Source organism: Protopterus annectens, chromosome 2.part1 (genome assembly GCF_019279795.1).
Source record: "Protopterus annectens isolate FY-2018-M chromosome 2.part1, PAN1.0, whole genome shotgun sequence".
NCBI classification, from domain to species: Eukaryota; Metazoa; Chordata; order Ceratodontiformes; family Protopteridae; genus Protopterus; species Protopterus annectens.
The window spans coordinates 331,424,036-331,438,589 of NC_056729.1; the positions used below are offsets into that span (position 1 = coordinate 331,424,036).

General features: G+C 40.2%; 1 protein-coding gene across 2 annotated transcripts in view; it reads left to right on the top strand.

The window, feature by feature from the left end:
* The window catches only part of SEL1L3 (SEL1L family member 3), a 1,757,172-nt gene that overhangs the window by 290,764 nt on the left and 1,451,854 nt on the right, over positions 1-14,554 (top strand). For both annotated transcript variants that reach the window (XM_044062158.1, XM_044062159.1), the window contains exon 2: positions 9,565-10,144. In XM_044062158.1, the coding sequence (XP_043918093.1) occupies positions 9,565-10,144 (580 nt within the window). The remainder of the gene's footprint in view (positions 1-9,564; positions 10,145-14,554) is intronic.

Here is a 14,554-nt window from a genome sequence, read left to right on the forward strand (position 1 = left end):
TGGGCCAAGTAGAAGGATTTTCTAACCACTTTGGCAATGTGATTATCAAAGGTGAGATTACTATCTACTTGGGTGCCCAGATCCCTTATTACGTCTTCCGTATTTAGGGGACTACCACCTATGTGGTAGTTTGTTGGTACTTTGTTTTTACCAAAAGGGATGACTATGCACTTTTTAGCATTTAGCTTGAGGCCATGATTTTGACACCAGGTATCCGTCTCAGTGAGACCCTTTTGGAGGATGTCTGTTTCAGCCGGAGAGTCAGTTATAGCCCCTAGTTTGCAGTCATCTGTGAACTTGGTCAGCCATAGTCCTCCTGTGCTTGCCTGTACCTCTGAGAAGTATACGCCGAACAGGAGGGGTCCTAGGATTGAGCCCTGGGGAACGTCACTTGTAACCGGTTTAGAGTTGGACCTAGCTCCCGCAACACTCACCATGTGGGTTCTGTCTGTGAGCCAGTTGGCAACCCTTCTTGTGACATAGGCGTTTATGTTCAGGCTGGTGAGCTTGTCTATAATACCAGAATGGGTAATGGTGTCGAAGGCCTTAGAGAGTTCTAGGTAGGCTGTGTGTACCACCTTTCCCTCGTCTATAGCCTTGGTAACTGTCTCAAAGAAGTCCACCAGGTTTAGGAGGCATGATCTGCCCTTAACAAAGCCGAACTGGGTAGGGTCCAGTGTTTGGAGGTTTCCAATGTCTCTGTTAATGAGTTCCATGATAATGCGCTCCATAGCCTTGCAGACCAAGCTAATCAGACTTATAGGGCGATAGTTCCCGGGGACTGTTGTGGCTCCACCTTTGTGGAGTGGAATAACTGTTGCTGTGCGCCACTCTATGGGTATGTAGCCTGTGGGGAGGCTGAGTTTGAACAGTGTGTTTAGATGAGGGGTTAGTTCGTCTTTGAGCTCGTATAGGATGCAGCCTGGGACACTGTCCGGTCCCGTTGATGCTATGTTTTTGGCTTTAGAGAGGGCTGTTTTAACCTGAGTGTCTGTGATTTCAGGGACTCTACATTCTTCTGGTATGGTTATGGGCCCTTTTGGGGGTGAAGTTTGCGCTGAACCTGTCTGCCAGGATGTTGGCGATATCGGTCGGTTCAGTGTATTTTGTGCCATTCTGCGCTATCTCCGAGCAGATCTGAGCATTGCCACTTAGATTCTTGACATAGCTAAAGCATGTCTTGTGGTTATCTTTGGAGTCCTTGGCAATTTTTCTTTCAAAGCTCGCCTTGGATGATTTTATGAGAGATCGTAGTTTCTTTCTGATACTGATCAGGGATGTCTTCCCTTCTTGGGATTTTACTCTTTTCTGTACTAGTTTCCTCCTTCTATTGTATAGATTGTTTATGGCAGGAGTCCACCAGACTGGTTTCCTTTTCTTGGAGGAGTGAGTCTTGGTTTTGCTTGGGATGGCACGATCCATGCATTCTTGTAGCTGCCCATAGAATGCATTAGTAAAGGATTTTGCAGCTTGGACAGTGTTGTCCTTTAGCATGGGGGCTTCGAAACTTTCCACCTCGGTCTTAAGTAATGTGAAGTTTGCTTTTGAAAAGTTTTTCACTGTGGCTTTCTCATCTGAGGGTGGGAGTGGAATATGGTTATCCAAAGTGATTTGTTTATGGTCAGATCTAACCAGCGAGGGATTGACCTCTGGTGTGGAACCCATGTTGGTGATGACCAGGTCCAATATGTTGTCACCTCTGGTGGGAGTGTTGACCAATTGAACTAGGGTGTTTGAGTTTATAAATTCTAGGAAAAGTTCAGCAAGGGAGTTAGTATTTGTGTAGTTCTCCCAGTTAATGTTTGGGTAATTGAAGTCACCCAATATTAGGGTGTTTGGTAGGACCTTTATGTTTCCCAGTGTTTCCAGACATGCAGAATGGGGGTCTTGGGACATGGTGGGTGATCTGTAGCAAGCTACAATTTGAATTGCAGTTTTACCCATTGTTTGTTGCATGTGGATAATTTCTGAAGCATCGTGCTGTGCCACTAACCTGGAGGTGTGGGTATCCTTGATGAATATGGATACGCCCCCGCCTTTTGTATTTCGGTTTGGGTTCTGTGGCCAAAATGTATGGTATGAGTTGTAGCCTGGTAGTGCTGGGGTGCTCTCTGGAGCCTTAAACCAGGTTTCTGTTACTGCACATATATCGATTTTCTCCATACTGAGGAGTGCCTCGGGTGCGTGCATTTTGAGGTTTAGACTTCTGGCATTGAGTAGCATTACCCACAGTTTTTTGTTACTTGTGCTATTTATGGTGGTGGGTTTGTCTTTTGAGGATTGCCTAAAAAGGCACTATAGGGGTGGCAAGAGCCTTGGCCAGTATTCAAAAGCCTAAGGGTGACAGGTGCAAGCCGTCTCTAGCGAAGCAGCGTGGCTTGTCGAGCATGTCATCCCAGGCAGACAGACACTGGATCCCCTTTGAATGACACTGGAAACAATTGTTGAAATCGAGAATTTTTTCTTTATACCATGGTATCATTCTTGGTGAGGGCAGGATGCTACTCAGGGTCAGGGTCATACTGGCCTAGGCTACGTAATCAGAGAGCTCTTCCATGTCTCTTTTCATGTAGTCCAGGGAGGTACGGCTCAGGTCATTCACACCAACATGGACAATGACAGAGTCATATTTGTACTTGTTCTGGAGTGACCTGAGTGCTTGTGTTATGTGGCGGATCCTGGCACCCGACAGGTAGCTAACAGTAACCTTCTTCTTATTCAGCCTAGTGAGTGGGACGTCAGTGTGCCTGACTATAGAGTCACCTATTACTAGTATGTTGGGTATGTTATTTTGCCTTAAGGGCTGTGATTGCATGGCACACTGGTTTTGTGAAGTATGTGTTTCATGGTTTGTGTTGGGGGGGTGGAGGTTGCTTGAATGTTTGCTTTGGAGGTCACTGTTGGTTTTGCAGATTTTTATTTGAGCCTCTGAGTATGTCTTCATGTAGTTATGTGTGTTTTTTGCCGGTGCTGGTTTAATGGGTCTATGTAAGACTAGTGGTGTGATGCAAGTATTTCCCTTCTCCTCTTGACTGTCTGATCCAGTCTTGGGTCAGATGTCAGAAAATGGGTGGAAAGTGGGTGAGAGAAAGGAGGAGATGGGTGGGGTTTATGGGAGTTGCTAGGGGTGTGTCCTTGGTCCAGTTTTTGCCACAGTGAAAGGTGTCAACCCTACCTGTATCTCTACCTTTTTGGCTGGCAAGCGCTGCTGGGAGGAAGCAGTTTTGGCTTGGTCAAGACAAGCAGCTCACACCAGAAAATACAAGGTTAGTAGCAAGTGACAATATCTTTGTGGCTAGCAAAGTAGACAGAATAGGCGTAACTCTGCCTTGTATAACAAATCTGCAGATGGAGTGGAAAAACATGAAATCATGACTATAAATTGAAAGTAGGCTGGAAAAGGCCTGATTAGCATTCACCATTTTTCATTACTTTCCATTTGCATCTCATTATAACTTCATTTGATTATGATTATTCACAGCCATCGCTCATTGGCATAATTGATGTCCTTCTATTCACTGGTTACAATATTAATTATGATTGGGATTCCCTGTCTAGTGTAGGCTGATGTCCGGCCAGTATACAAAAGCCTACTGTCGTTTTAAGGTGCACAGTATGTATCGTGTATGCTCCTTGCATAGCGTAGGACATAAAGGTGACGTCTGGATGTACCATACACAGATCTTCTTTGCTGCCAGTCCGAACACATCTTTTGATTGTCGGTCTGAATTCCTAGGTCTTTGCTGCCAGTCCAAATGCATCTTTTGATCATTGGTATGAATGCCTGCATCCTGTTTGCTGGTTCCGAGCAGTTGTAGATAAGTGCCCCATTGGGGTCTTGTTTTTCTTGGCTTTTGGTTGCTTCTGGGGGTTTGTGTCATCCAGGAAGGGTAAATGCCAGTGCAGGAGACAGATTCCCCATAAAGACCACCATGAACAGTGTTTATTTTGCCTGGGCACCTCTCACGACCATACAGCAATTCTGTGTGTCAGGCTTTCATGCCAAAAACTCTGTGTAGCAGGCTTTCTTCCCTTGCTTTGTAGCTGAAGAATCAGTGAATCAAACTTCTCTCTAAGGATACTAAGGAAGAAACTTTCTTCCCTGAGGGTCAGCCATTAGGGAAGAAGGAGGTCAAGAGACCAAGACTGAAATCTTTCTCTGTCCAGCCTCCACCGGAAGTTTCTCCCGAGCTGTGTGAGAACACAGAGGTTCTCCCGGCATTGTTATTGAATTCCTCTGCTGTGAACGAGTTCGAGGCCTTGGGGATCTGGCTTTCAGCACGTCCGATGAGGCTTTGCAGATGTCTGTTTTGCACATTCAGGGGGAACCATGGTTGATTATTTCCAAGGGGCCTAGGGGTGTTCCACAGATTTTAGTTAGGGAAGAAGTCCCTGCTACTAGAACCCTCTAAGTTTTACAATGCAGATGTCCCATTAAAAAATAAACAAAAGACTAGACACATTTCTCCTACCCGTAGGAGTCCACATAGTGAGTGGCAGGCTTTTACTCAGGATTTGTTTAATGCTTTGATGGCATTGAAACCTCCTCAGGGTGTATCTGTTCCAGCCCCACCTTAGTCCTGTACCCCACTTAAAGACTCGAGGAACAGGATTCCTCTGAGGCGGAGTTGGATTCTGATGAGGAATCCTTTGCTTACTCTTCCCAAATTCCTTCTCCTTTGGGCTGTGGGTCTAAGGCCAGAGTGGAGGTGGTTTTACTCCAGAATGTTTCTAGTTCCCAGAAAAGAGGGTACTTGGCGACCAGTTCTAGACCTCTGTCATCTAAACACTTTTCTGAAGGTGACCACTTTTTGATCCCTTCAGACTCTTTCCTCTTTTCTTCCTCAGGTTTATATGGTGTCTCTGGTTCTCAATGATGCTTATCTCTATATTCTGATCCATCCCCTTTTCAGTAAGTTTTTGCATTTCTCTGTTGTTTCCTGGCATTTTCAGTTCTCTGCTTTGCCCTTTGGCCTTTTTACTGCCCCGATGCTATTCACTAATGCCTCAATCCTGTGACTGCTTTTTGCAGGCTTCAGGGAATCCCAAGTACTTCCTTACTTAGATGACCTGCTGATTCAGGCCTCCTCTCCAGAGATCAGTGCAAAAATCTTCATTTTGCCATTTTCCTTCTTCAGAGCCTGGGGTTCATAATAAATTAAAAAATGTCTTCTATGACTCCTTCTCAAGATAATGTTTTTTTTTGGGTTGCAGGATTCAGATGGTGCCTATGCTGGCATCCCTGCCTCCTCCCAAGGTCTTAATTCTCATTTTCTCTTTCAAGCTCTCCTCACTCTGGCCTCCATTACAGCCAGGGAGTTTCTGAGAGATCTGGGTGTCATGGCATCTCCCATTACTGTGCTCCCTCTGGTCAAACTCCACATGAAAAAGTTTTAGTGATTCCTGAAGTCAGTTTGGCTTCAACATGCACATCACTTAGACTTTGTAGTTCCTCTTCTTCCTTGTCTCAAAAAGGAACTTCACTGGTGGATCCAGCAGTTGTCTGTAAATCCAGGGCTCCCTTTTCATCCTCCTCTTTCCTCAGAAACTGTTCACAGACACTTCAGACGTGGGATGGGGAGCAGTTTTTGGCTCCTTAAAGGTACAGGGGGTGTGGTTGCCTCTTCAACAGAAGGAGCACATCAGTATCAAAGAGATGAGAGCTCTTTTGCTGGCACTTCAGGCTTTTCATGCTCTCTTCTCCCCAGGGCCTCTGAAGGTGTTTGCAGACAATACCACAGTGATGTGGTATATAAACAAACAACGGGGAACAAGGTCTTGTCTTCTTTGTCGGTTGGCAGTCCTGCTATAGGATCTTGCCTTCCAGTATCAAGTGATTCTTCAGGCAGTTTACATTCCCTCAGGTCAAAACATTGTTGCAGACACTCTGAGCTGGTCCCACGAATGGATGCTTCACAAGAATGGATTTCTGGACATTATCCACTGGGGGGGGGGGGGGGTGTACTCCTCAGGTTGATCTATTTGCTTCCCCTCTGAACAGACAACGTCCTCTTTTTTGTGTCAGAGTCCCCGGTCCTCTGGTGTGGTAGGTGGATGCCCTCTCTTTTTCTTGGAAGGGGATATTTCTTTATGCAGTCCCTCCCCTTCCTTTCATTTCAAAAGTCCTGTTCAAAATTCAACAGGATGCTCCCAAAATCTTGTTGGTGACTCCCTTTTGGCTGAGACAGCATTGGTTCCCTCTTCTGCATTTTGCTAAGGGCAGTCATCACAAGTTACCTCACAGGGTGGATCTGCTCACACAAGACAAGGGTTCTCTCATCTATCCCCACCTGTCCACTCTTCAATTGACACTGTGGGTGATAGGATTTTGATTCCACATAGACATGCTTAGGGTACTACAGGAGGCCAGGAAACTCAGCACTAGGAAATCCTAGGTATCCAAATGGAGGAGATTTTCTGTTTGGTGTCTCTCTCATAACCTGGATCCACTTACTGTGGATGTTCCTTTTTTTGTTTCTTATTTGTGTAAATTGCTGAATGCTGGTTTGGCCTATTCTTCTGTTAAGGCCCACTTATCAGCCATCTCTACTTGTCTGCTTGTATCTCCTCCTTTAGCTTCTAGATTTGAAGCTAAACAGTTCCTTAAAGGTGTCCTTCATATTAGGCCTCCCAGGAAGCCCGTTCTTCCTCCCTGGGATCTTACCTTTGTTTTAGAGAAGTTGATCCAGGCTTCTTTTGAGCTTACTGCTTCAGCTTCCTTGCAACATTGTTCTTGGAAGACTGTTCTTTTGTTGGCCGTTACATCTGCCAGATGGGTGCCTGAGCTTCAAGCCCTTATGGCTTGTCCTCCTTTTTTGGTGTTTCACAAGGACAGGGTGCCCTTGTGTACTATTCCTACTTTTATGCCAAAGGTGTTTAATGAGTTGTCACTTAATCAGTGTATTCATTTGCCTACTTTTTCCCCTCTCCACAATCTGCCAGTGAGAGGGTGCTGCATATTTTGGATGTGCATAGACAGCTGAGATTTTATCTGGATAAGACTAAGTCTGTTAGAAAATCTGATCAGTTTTGTTTCTTTTCATCCTAGGTCCATAGGATTAGCCGTAGCCCAGCAAAATATTTCTTCTTGGATCTCAAAGGCTATTTCTTTTTGTTATAGTTTTCACGGTAAGAGCCTCCTTCTTCTGTAAAAGCTCATTCTGCTAGAGCTGTGGCTTCGTCTGGTGCTTTTTTTCAAGGGGTTGGATACTAATTATATTCCTGAAGCAGCTGCCTGGACTTCTGTACATATTTTTACCAAGCACTACATGTTGGATGGACTCTCCAGAGCTAGAGCTGGCTTTGGTAGGGCTATCCTTCATGGCTTTCTAGAGGGCTCTGATGGTCCTTCCTCCTCCCAAGTTTCTTCTTGAGCTTTGGCACTCTCCCAGTCATAAGGAATACTGCAACCAGTGAATGGAAGGACATAGTACGGTTGTGTAAATTCTTACCATAACAGTAGATGTCCTTTCCTTCACTGTTGCAGTATTCGCTCCTTCCCTCCTCCCCCGGTCCATTTCCCTCCTGGATATACTGGTTACCTCTTGGTATTCCTTGGACTGGCATTCCTGCTGGGGCTATCAGTTCTGAGGATGGTACATCTGGCCATCACCTTTATGCCCGTACGCTATGCAAGGAGCATACATGTGATGTACGGTGTACTTTAAAGCAACAGTAGGCTTTTATATATTGGCCAGATGTTGGGCTACCCGAGGCAGGGAATCCAATCATAAGGAATACTGCAACAGTGAAGGAAAGGACATCTACTGTTATGGTAAGATTTTACACAACTGATCTTTCTTTATGAATCTCAGCTTTGATGTGCTCATTCATGGACAGTGTAGATGGTCTTTACATGTTTTCATTAATGGCTGTGAATACCACCCATTATCTACACAGCAGTAAGTGCCAAATGCTGCCACAGTTCCAAACAGATTTGTTTACTGTATAATTTTTGTGTCAAAAATAACCAAATAAGTTTTTATATAAAACACTTCATTGAATTCATCAAGACAAAAATTATTTATGTAACAGTAGGTCCCATAATGTCATAACTAGTAATCAATCAAATCCATGCTTTAGTTATTTTATTTATAATAACATTCAGCTTGAGCCTTTTTAGATTAACACTAAGTATGCTTTTTTTATTTTATGTCTAAAGCAAATGATGTATTTTATTACAATAATGCATGTTATATAGAGAAGATAAGTAGAAAGCTGAAGTTTTTGTTTTATTGTGCATAATGAAGAGGATTGTGATTTGGTCTCTGTTCATAGTAGCAGGTTTGTTATGCGTTTGAGAAATGGATTCCAATAAATGTACTCTTATGCTGAATATCTTAAAAATCCATTTAAAGAACAAACTGAGGTTATGACTGAAGATCCAACAATAATTCTTTGAAATACATGGAGAGTTTTAGCTGGTGTCATATTACCAGTTAAAAAGTTAGGAATGTGAAATGTCTTACAGCTTTAAAAGCAGTAACACACATCATAAAACCATACAAAATGTGGCCAGAAACAAAATGTACCACTAATCAACCAAGTTTTAAATGCTCTTGGTCACATTCCTCTGCTACACTTTTGTTGTTGTTGTTTGCATGCCAGCAGGAGTGTGTTATTATTTTATAAGCTGTTGGTAAGTTTCTGATGTGGTTGTATGCTGTGTACCATCTGTGTGGTAGAGTGAGTACTAGTAATAATAGCAAGGCTCATATATAAGAATCTCATTTTAACAAGCATGTTATAGAGAGATTGTTAAGTATGAACTGTGCGATAAGAAAATTATTTTTTCTTGATTTCAGGGCATAATCAAAATGCACCCTGTATTAAGTGGACATTGGGAATTTCATTTTTAACTAGTGCATTTTAGAAACAGACACAGTAAGAGATAGCAGCCACATATTTCATTTCCATATTTTAGAGAAAGTTTATACAATTTCCAGGAGAAATTATAGTCATAATTTGCATGAGAACAATGAATATTATTGGCTAACCTTGTTTAATGCCTCTGTACCTCCTAGGTTGAATGAGATGGTCATTTTAAAACCAGTGTTAAGGATGAAACTATTTTGTTTCATTGTGTAACAGTTTTTTGTCTAAAAAGAGTCAGTCCGGTGAATTGTTTTAACTGGGAGCTTGCATATTGAGTTGATCTTGCACTGAGGAAAAACTGCTGATTTTTGGCAATATAGTTGCCAAGTTTTGTTTGTTTTAGGTTGCAGAGCAACCTGCCAGTCGTGCCGTATTGATCTTGAGCAGTCAGAATCTTTGAAGTAAATGCCCAATTATATTATTGCTTACACATAGTGGATTTATTAGTAAAATGTATGCTATTAAACATTCTACACATCGATTGCCTCAATTGTACTACTGTTCAGGTGTGCTACTTGGGTTATTGGATATTGCTATACAGTGAATATACATATATGTGCGTATTTACATTAAATGCAACTTTGTTTATAGTGAAGCAATGAAGCTGGCATTATAGTGTTTGAAACCAATAGTAGATTCACACACTTCCTATTGTCCAACTTTAAATAATTTTACTTTCTTTATTTTTAGCAAATGGTGCCATCTTATTGCGCATTTACCAGATATGTCACAACAGTTACCATTCCATCTAAAGAAGACTGGCAGTATAATGAAGAGTTCATCGAGTTCACAGATAAACCTGATGTTGTTAGTAATATCTCCGAAGTGTCTGTGAGGTATTTATGTTCCAAACCATGTATTATTAATGTGGAAGCTCTAGCATCATCAGAGTTCCAAGTTGGAGTTCCAGTATACAAGAAGAGATGGAAGAGTGAAAAACATTTCCACATCCACAGGACTGCTAGAGTGCCAATAACATTTCCCAGCATGTTGGTCTACAGAGATGACTGTCTGCTGAAGCATTCGATTTCTGTGCATAGTGTAATACTAAGGGCATGGATTGTACCAAAAGACCTGTGGGATCAAAACTCTGAAAACTCTGAAGAGATGAGAACTTACCAAAATGCTGCTGTGAAAACATACTCACTAGTGGAACCCATTTCAGTTTTTGAACGGCCAATTAAAGACCACAAAAAATGTATTCGTTGGGATGTCCAGTATAAATGCAAGTTATATGCAGACAAAATACCACAGTGCTTCCGAGAGACTGGTAGGTTCCCCCTTATTTTCTTTTTGATTTAAATTCTCTTTTAACACCTTTATTAAATTACCAAAGACATAGGCAAACATTAACAGAAAAGAAAACAAACCATTTTAACATTTTTCCATTTAAGTATAATATACATCATATATATTTTCTTTGCTACTATCATCCATCCAACACTACAAAAAATTGCTGAATTCCTGCTTTCCCTTAAACCTATGCCCTCCTCCTCCTGAATATTATTATGCACGCATGGTTCCTACAATTTTCATTTATTTGTATGTAATTCGCTCCTTCCCTTTTCTAAAGCTCACTCTTCCATTTTTTTATCTCTTTTATAATATTCAATACCTCAAGTAACAGTTGGTACAGACTTTGATTCCCATTTTCTAGTAATTGCTTTTTCTTGGCAGCCAACAAAATTAAACTTATTAAGACCTTACTGTGTCTAGGCAATTCAGATCTTCTATCCCAGCTCAAACTAATCATTTCCATACTTACAGACATTTGCTCACCCAATATTATTGATAGAGTGTTCTGGAAGGAATTTTTTAAACTCTGCCAACTCATTACACTCCCAAGACACATGTCCCCAGTTACCACTTTCTTCTCCATCACACTTCTAACATTTGCTGTCTACCTGAGGAAAAATTATTTGAAGTATACTTGGGGTATAAAATACCTGTGCAAACACTTCCAAGCAAAGATCCTAAAATTTCTGGACTTGGTTGCATTCTTGGTAGACATACATATGTCTTCCCATTGTTTTCTTATAAATTGCTTTTTCAGTCTTTCTTTGTAACCTTTTCTAACAGCCTCTGATTGATTCTTATAGTTATCATGCAATATTTGTATGCCCTAGTAATTATCCCTTTTTAACAACTGTTCCTGTTTTAGATTCAACTAAAAACTCTACCAGAGTAGGTCATTCACTTAAAATTCCCCTATTCCTTTCTCTTTTTCTATACTCTGAAAATAAGTACTTGTGGACATCTTTTTGGCCTCATCCCACTCTGTTACCTTTCCTACTTGAGTTATTTATTCCCATTGTCTTGGTTCCTTTGCCAGATTTCTTCAGTAAATTCCAGCCCATTCTTGACTATTTTGTGTACCCCTGCTTGCAGACATCCCTATTGGCAAAATCTCCTTTCTCCATTCTCATAATGGCTTATTTCTTAGAATACTTTCTGGTTCTTTATGAATATAATATTCTGTATGGTTGTTATTCTCTCTAAGGATCTTCATCCAAAATCCCACTCACACACACACACACACACACATTCTCTCTCTCTCTCTCTATATATATATGTATATATATGTATATATATTTATTGAACTTCCTCCTTGGATCACTATCATCATCTCTTTCCACTTTGATTGATGCCTTTCTGATTGTGTTATGTATATAAGACTTCAATGTGTAGCTCTAAAATATCCTTTCAAACAAGGTAAACCTAAACCACCTTATTCTACTGGAAGGATCAACTTATACCACTTAACCCTTGCCCTCTTTCCCTTCCAGATAAATTCCTTCAATTGTTTATTAATTACCACTATAGCCTTTGTTTTATCTTCATTAATGTTATATTCTGAAAAGACTTGAAACTGTCTCAAAATGTTCTACAACACTGAGATGATTTTTTCTAGATTTATCAGGTACAAAATAATATTAGCTACAAATAAAGCCAACTTTTATTGATTACCATACCGATTATATCCTTGTATTCCAAGTCCCTTATCATCTTGGCTCTTAATATAAAGTAAGAGGACACCCCTGCCTGGCTCCTCTGTTGAAACACAGCTTATTTTGATTTAAATTTTGTTAACAAATCACAATGGGCAATTAAATCAACACAGATTTAATTAAAAGAATGGTTAAAGAGCTTACATGCTTGTGCAGCACATACAAAAGGTTTATCTCATGAATGATTAAAGTTTTACTGAAGTTTTATAAACAAATGCTTGAAATTATTTCTGATCATGTGCTACTCATTATTCATGATTTACATTTAATTATATTTGGTTGCATACTTAAAACAGCTTTGCCAAATATCACAGAAAATGTTGAGGTAAGTATGCAGAGAAATGCTGTACATGTCTTGTTTCATAACTTCCCCACATTTAGTAAAATTATTGTTACTATAGTGAGAAGGCATACCTCAAGCATTAAATATGTCAGATGTGATCAAGAGAATGTATAATTTATAATGAAGTGATAAGCCTGAAAACCTTAGGATTGAGAGAGGACATAAATGTTTGAAGAAATCTTGCTTAATGTTCCCTTCCAAGTGCTTCCTGTTTTGTTTCACTCGTTCATTGTCTACATTGTGCCTCTTGTAATCCTCTTGCACAAACATTTTCTCTTCAATTTTTAGTGAATGCAACAATAACATAATAGACAACAATACTCCCAATTACCTTCACAAAAAGCACATTAACTATATGCAGTTACCCCTTCAATAAAACCATATGTTTTCATATTCCCTTATCAATGCAAGAGCGAGCTATTGCTTACAGTGGTGCTCCGACTCCAGTCACTTAACTCCCTTCCTCCTTGCCCATATGACCCAGTAATAAACAGAGTCTTACCACTTGCTCCTCTTTTGATGTTCTCCTTATAAGTCTGATAAACATTTTGCACAGTAGACCAAAGTCCTGCAGGCCAAGTAAGTTAAAGCAGTTCCCTCCTCCAAAGCAACTTGCACTGCCATTAAATCATATAATTCATGTCTTGTGACTGTGCACTTGAAACACTTCTGGTCTGCCTCTTTTGTTCCTAGCTGCTTTACTATTGGGTTAGCTCTTCCCATGTGATATCCTAATCACTTGCTGTTAGAGTAAAGTGATGGGCATCCTGCTTCTCTGCTCTGGGCTGTTAATTAAAACAATACTTACCCACAAAATTTAAAAGGAGGGAGAACCTCCTCCTTGTTTCAGGCTTTTCCTTTGTTGTCAAAACATTATAAAACTATACAAGGATCTGCCTCCCCATGAGTCTGTCAAATGTTCATTGATTCCTTCCATTTTCCATTGTGCTGTAGATTAGCTACTACTGACATCTCTGATTGATTCCTCCCTAGACTTAATATAAACAGACATGTGCTTAACTGGTTTATAAATATTCATGGCATACCTCAGTTTTCCAGTCATTTTAAGTCTTTAGATTAATAATATTTTTATTTTCATGTACTATAGTCCATCAGTAAAACCATTTACAAATAATATTCTCAGTTTCATTGTAAGAAACTTAGGCATGGTGGAGCATATTCAGGTTATATAAATTCTTCAAATATCTTCAGTTTTCAGTCCTGACACCTAGCTATATTGACAGTATTTTGATTGCTTCTCTTTATAGGATAGCAATAAAATGCATTTGTAATCAATTGTCCACACTTTGCATGGCAAAGGTTTCAACAGAAGATTAAGATTGAAGGCGTTCCCTTACGGCCTTAAAATGTTTCTTCATATTGGGCTGCCTAACATCTTCTTCTTCTTAAATAACAGAAAAGGCTTTCTAGGCCAGATATCTTTTTCTCCCTCTGATGAGGTTGTCTCTTCTCCCGAAGTACTCTCTCGATGCTCAGTCACCGCCTAAATACTGCTTGACATTGTGAAGGCTACCAGACTAGCTAGAAAGTTTTTGTAAATAATTCTGTCATTTGTAAATATTAATATAATCCACAGACTTGGTTTACAAATGTAAAGAGGACTATATGTTATGATTAAACTATATGTTGTACTGAGCTTCAAAAATTTAACCACAGTTCCCTCTACTGGAAGAAAGCTGATAAGTCAAGCATTGTATGACTGTTTGATTTCAAGCTCAGAGACAGGATGTCTGGACTAAGGAATTATTTCTGTTGTCTTAAGACAAGAGTTAATTACTAGATTTTACATGCAAAATTACCTTTATTGCTGTGGCTTCCTGCAGGTGCAGATTACAAAAAGAAATGTAAATTCTGAGTTTCTGTTAGCCTGGGAAACTCAATCAGAACTGTTAAGAATGATGTAATCTGAAATGGCTCAGAGGTACTGTGTTATCAATTTAAGACTGTCTCAGAGAGAAAGATAGAGCATTTTGGATTTTGTCTGAAGAACATCACTCCCCAGCACTTGCTTGCCCTCTAAGTAAGATATTTATTTAGAACGGTGATTTATCTTAGAGATAAATAGAAATAGCCAGATTAGTCTAGCTGTTTTCTATATTTATGTCCGACTATTCTACAGTATTATTTCAAAGCATTTTCCTGTGATCTCTGATCTTTGTTATGTCATTGTGTTGAAGTAATACGATGTGTCTTGTGTTTTTATTTATTATTAAATACTTTTAAACCTTTCAACTGTAGCTGTTTTGTGTAAAGGTAATTTAAGCTCCTAGAGTACATTGCATGTATTTGGTGATATTGTCCAAGCCAC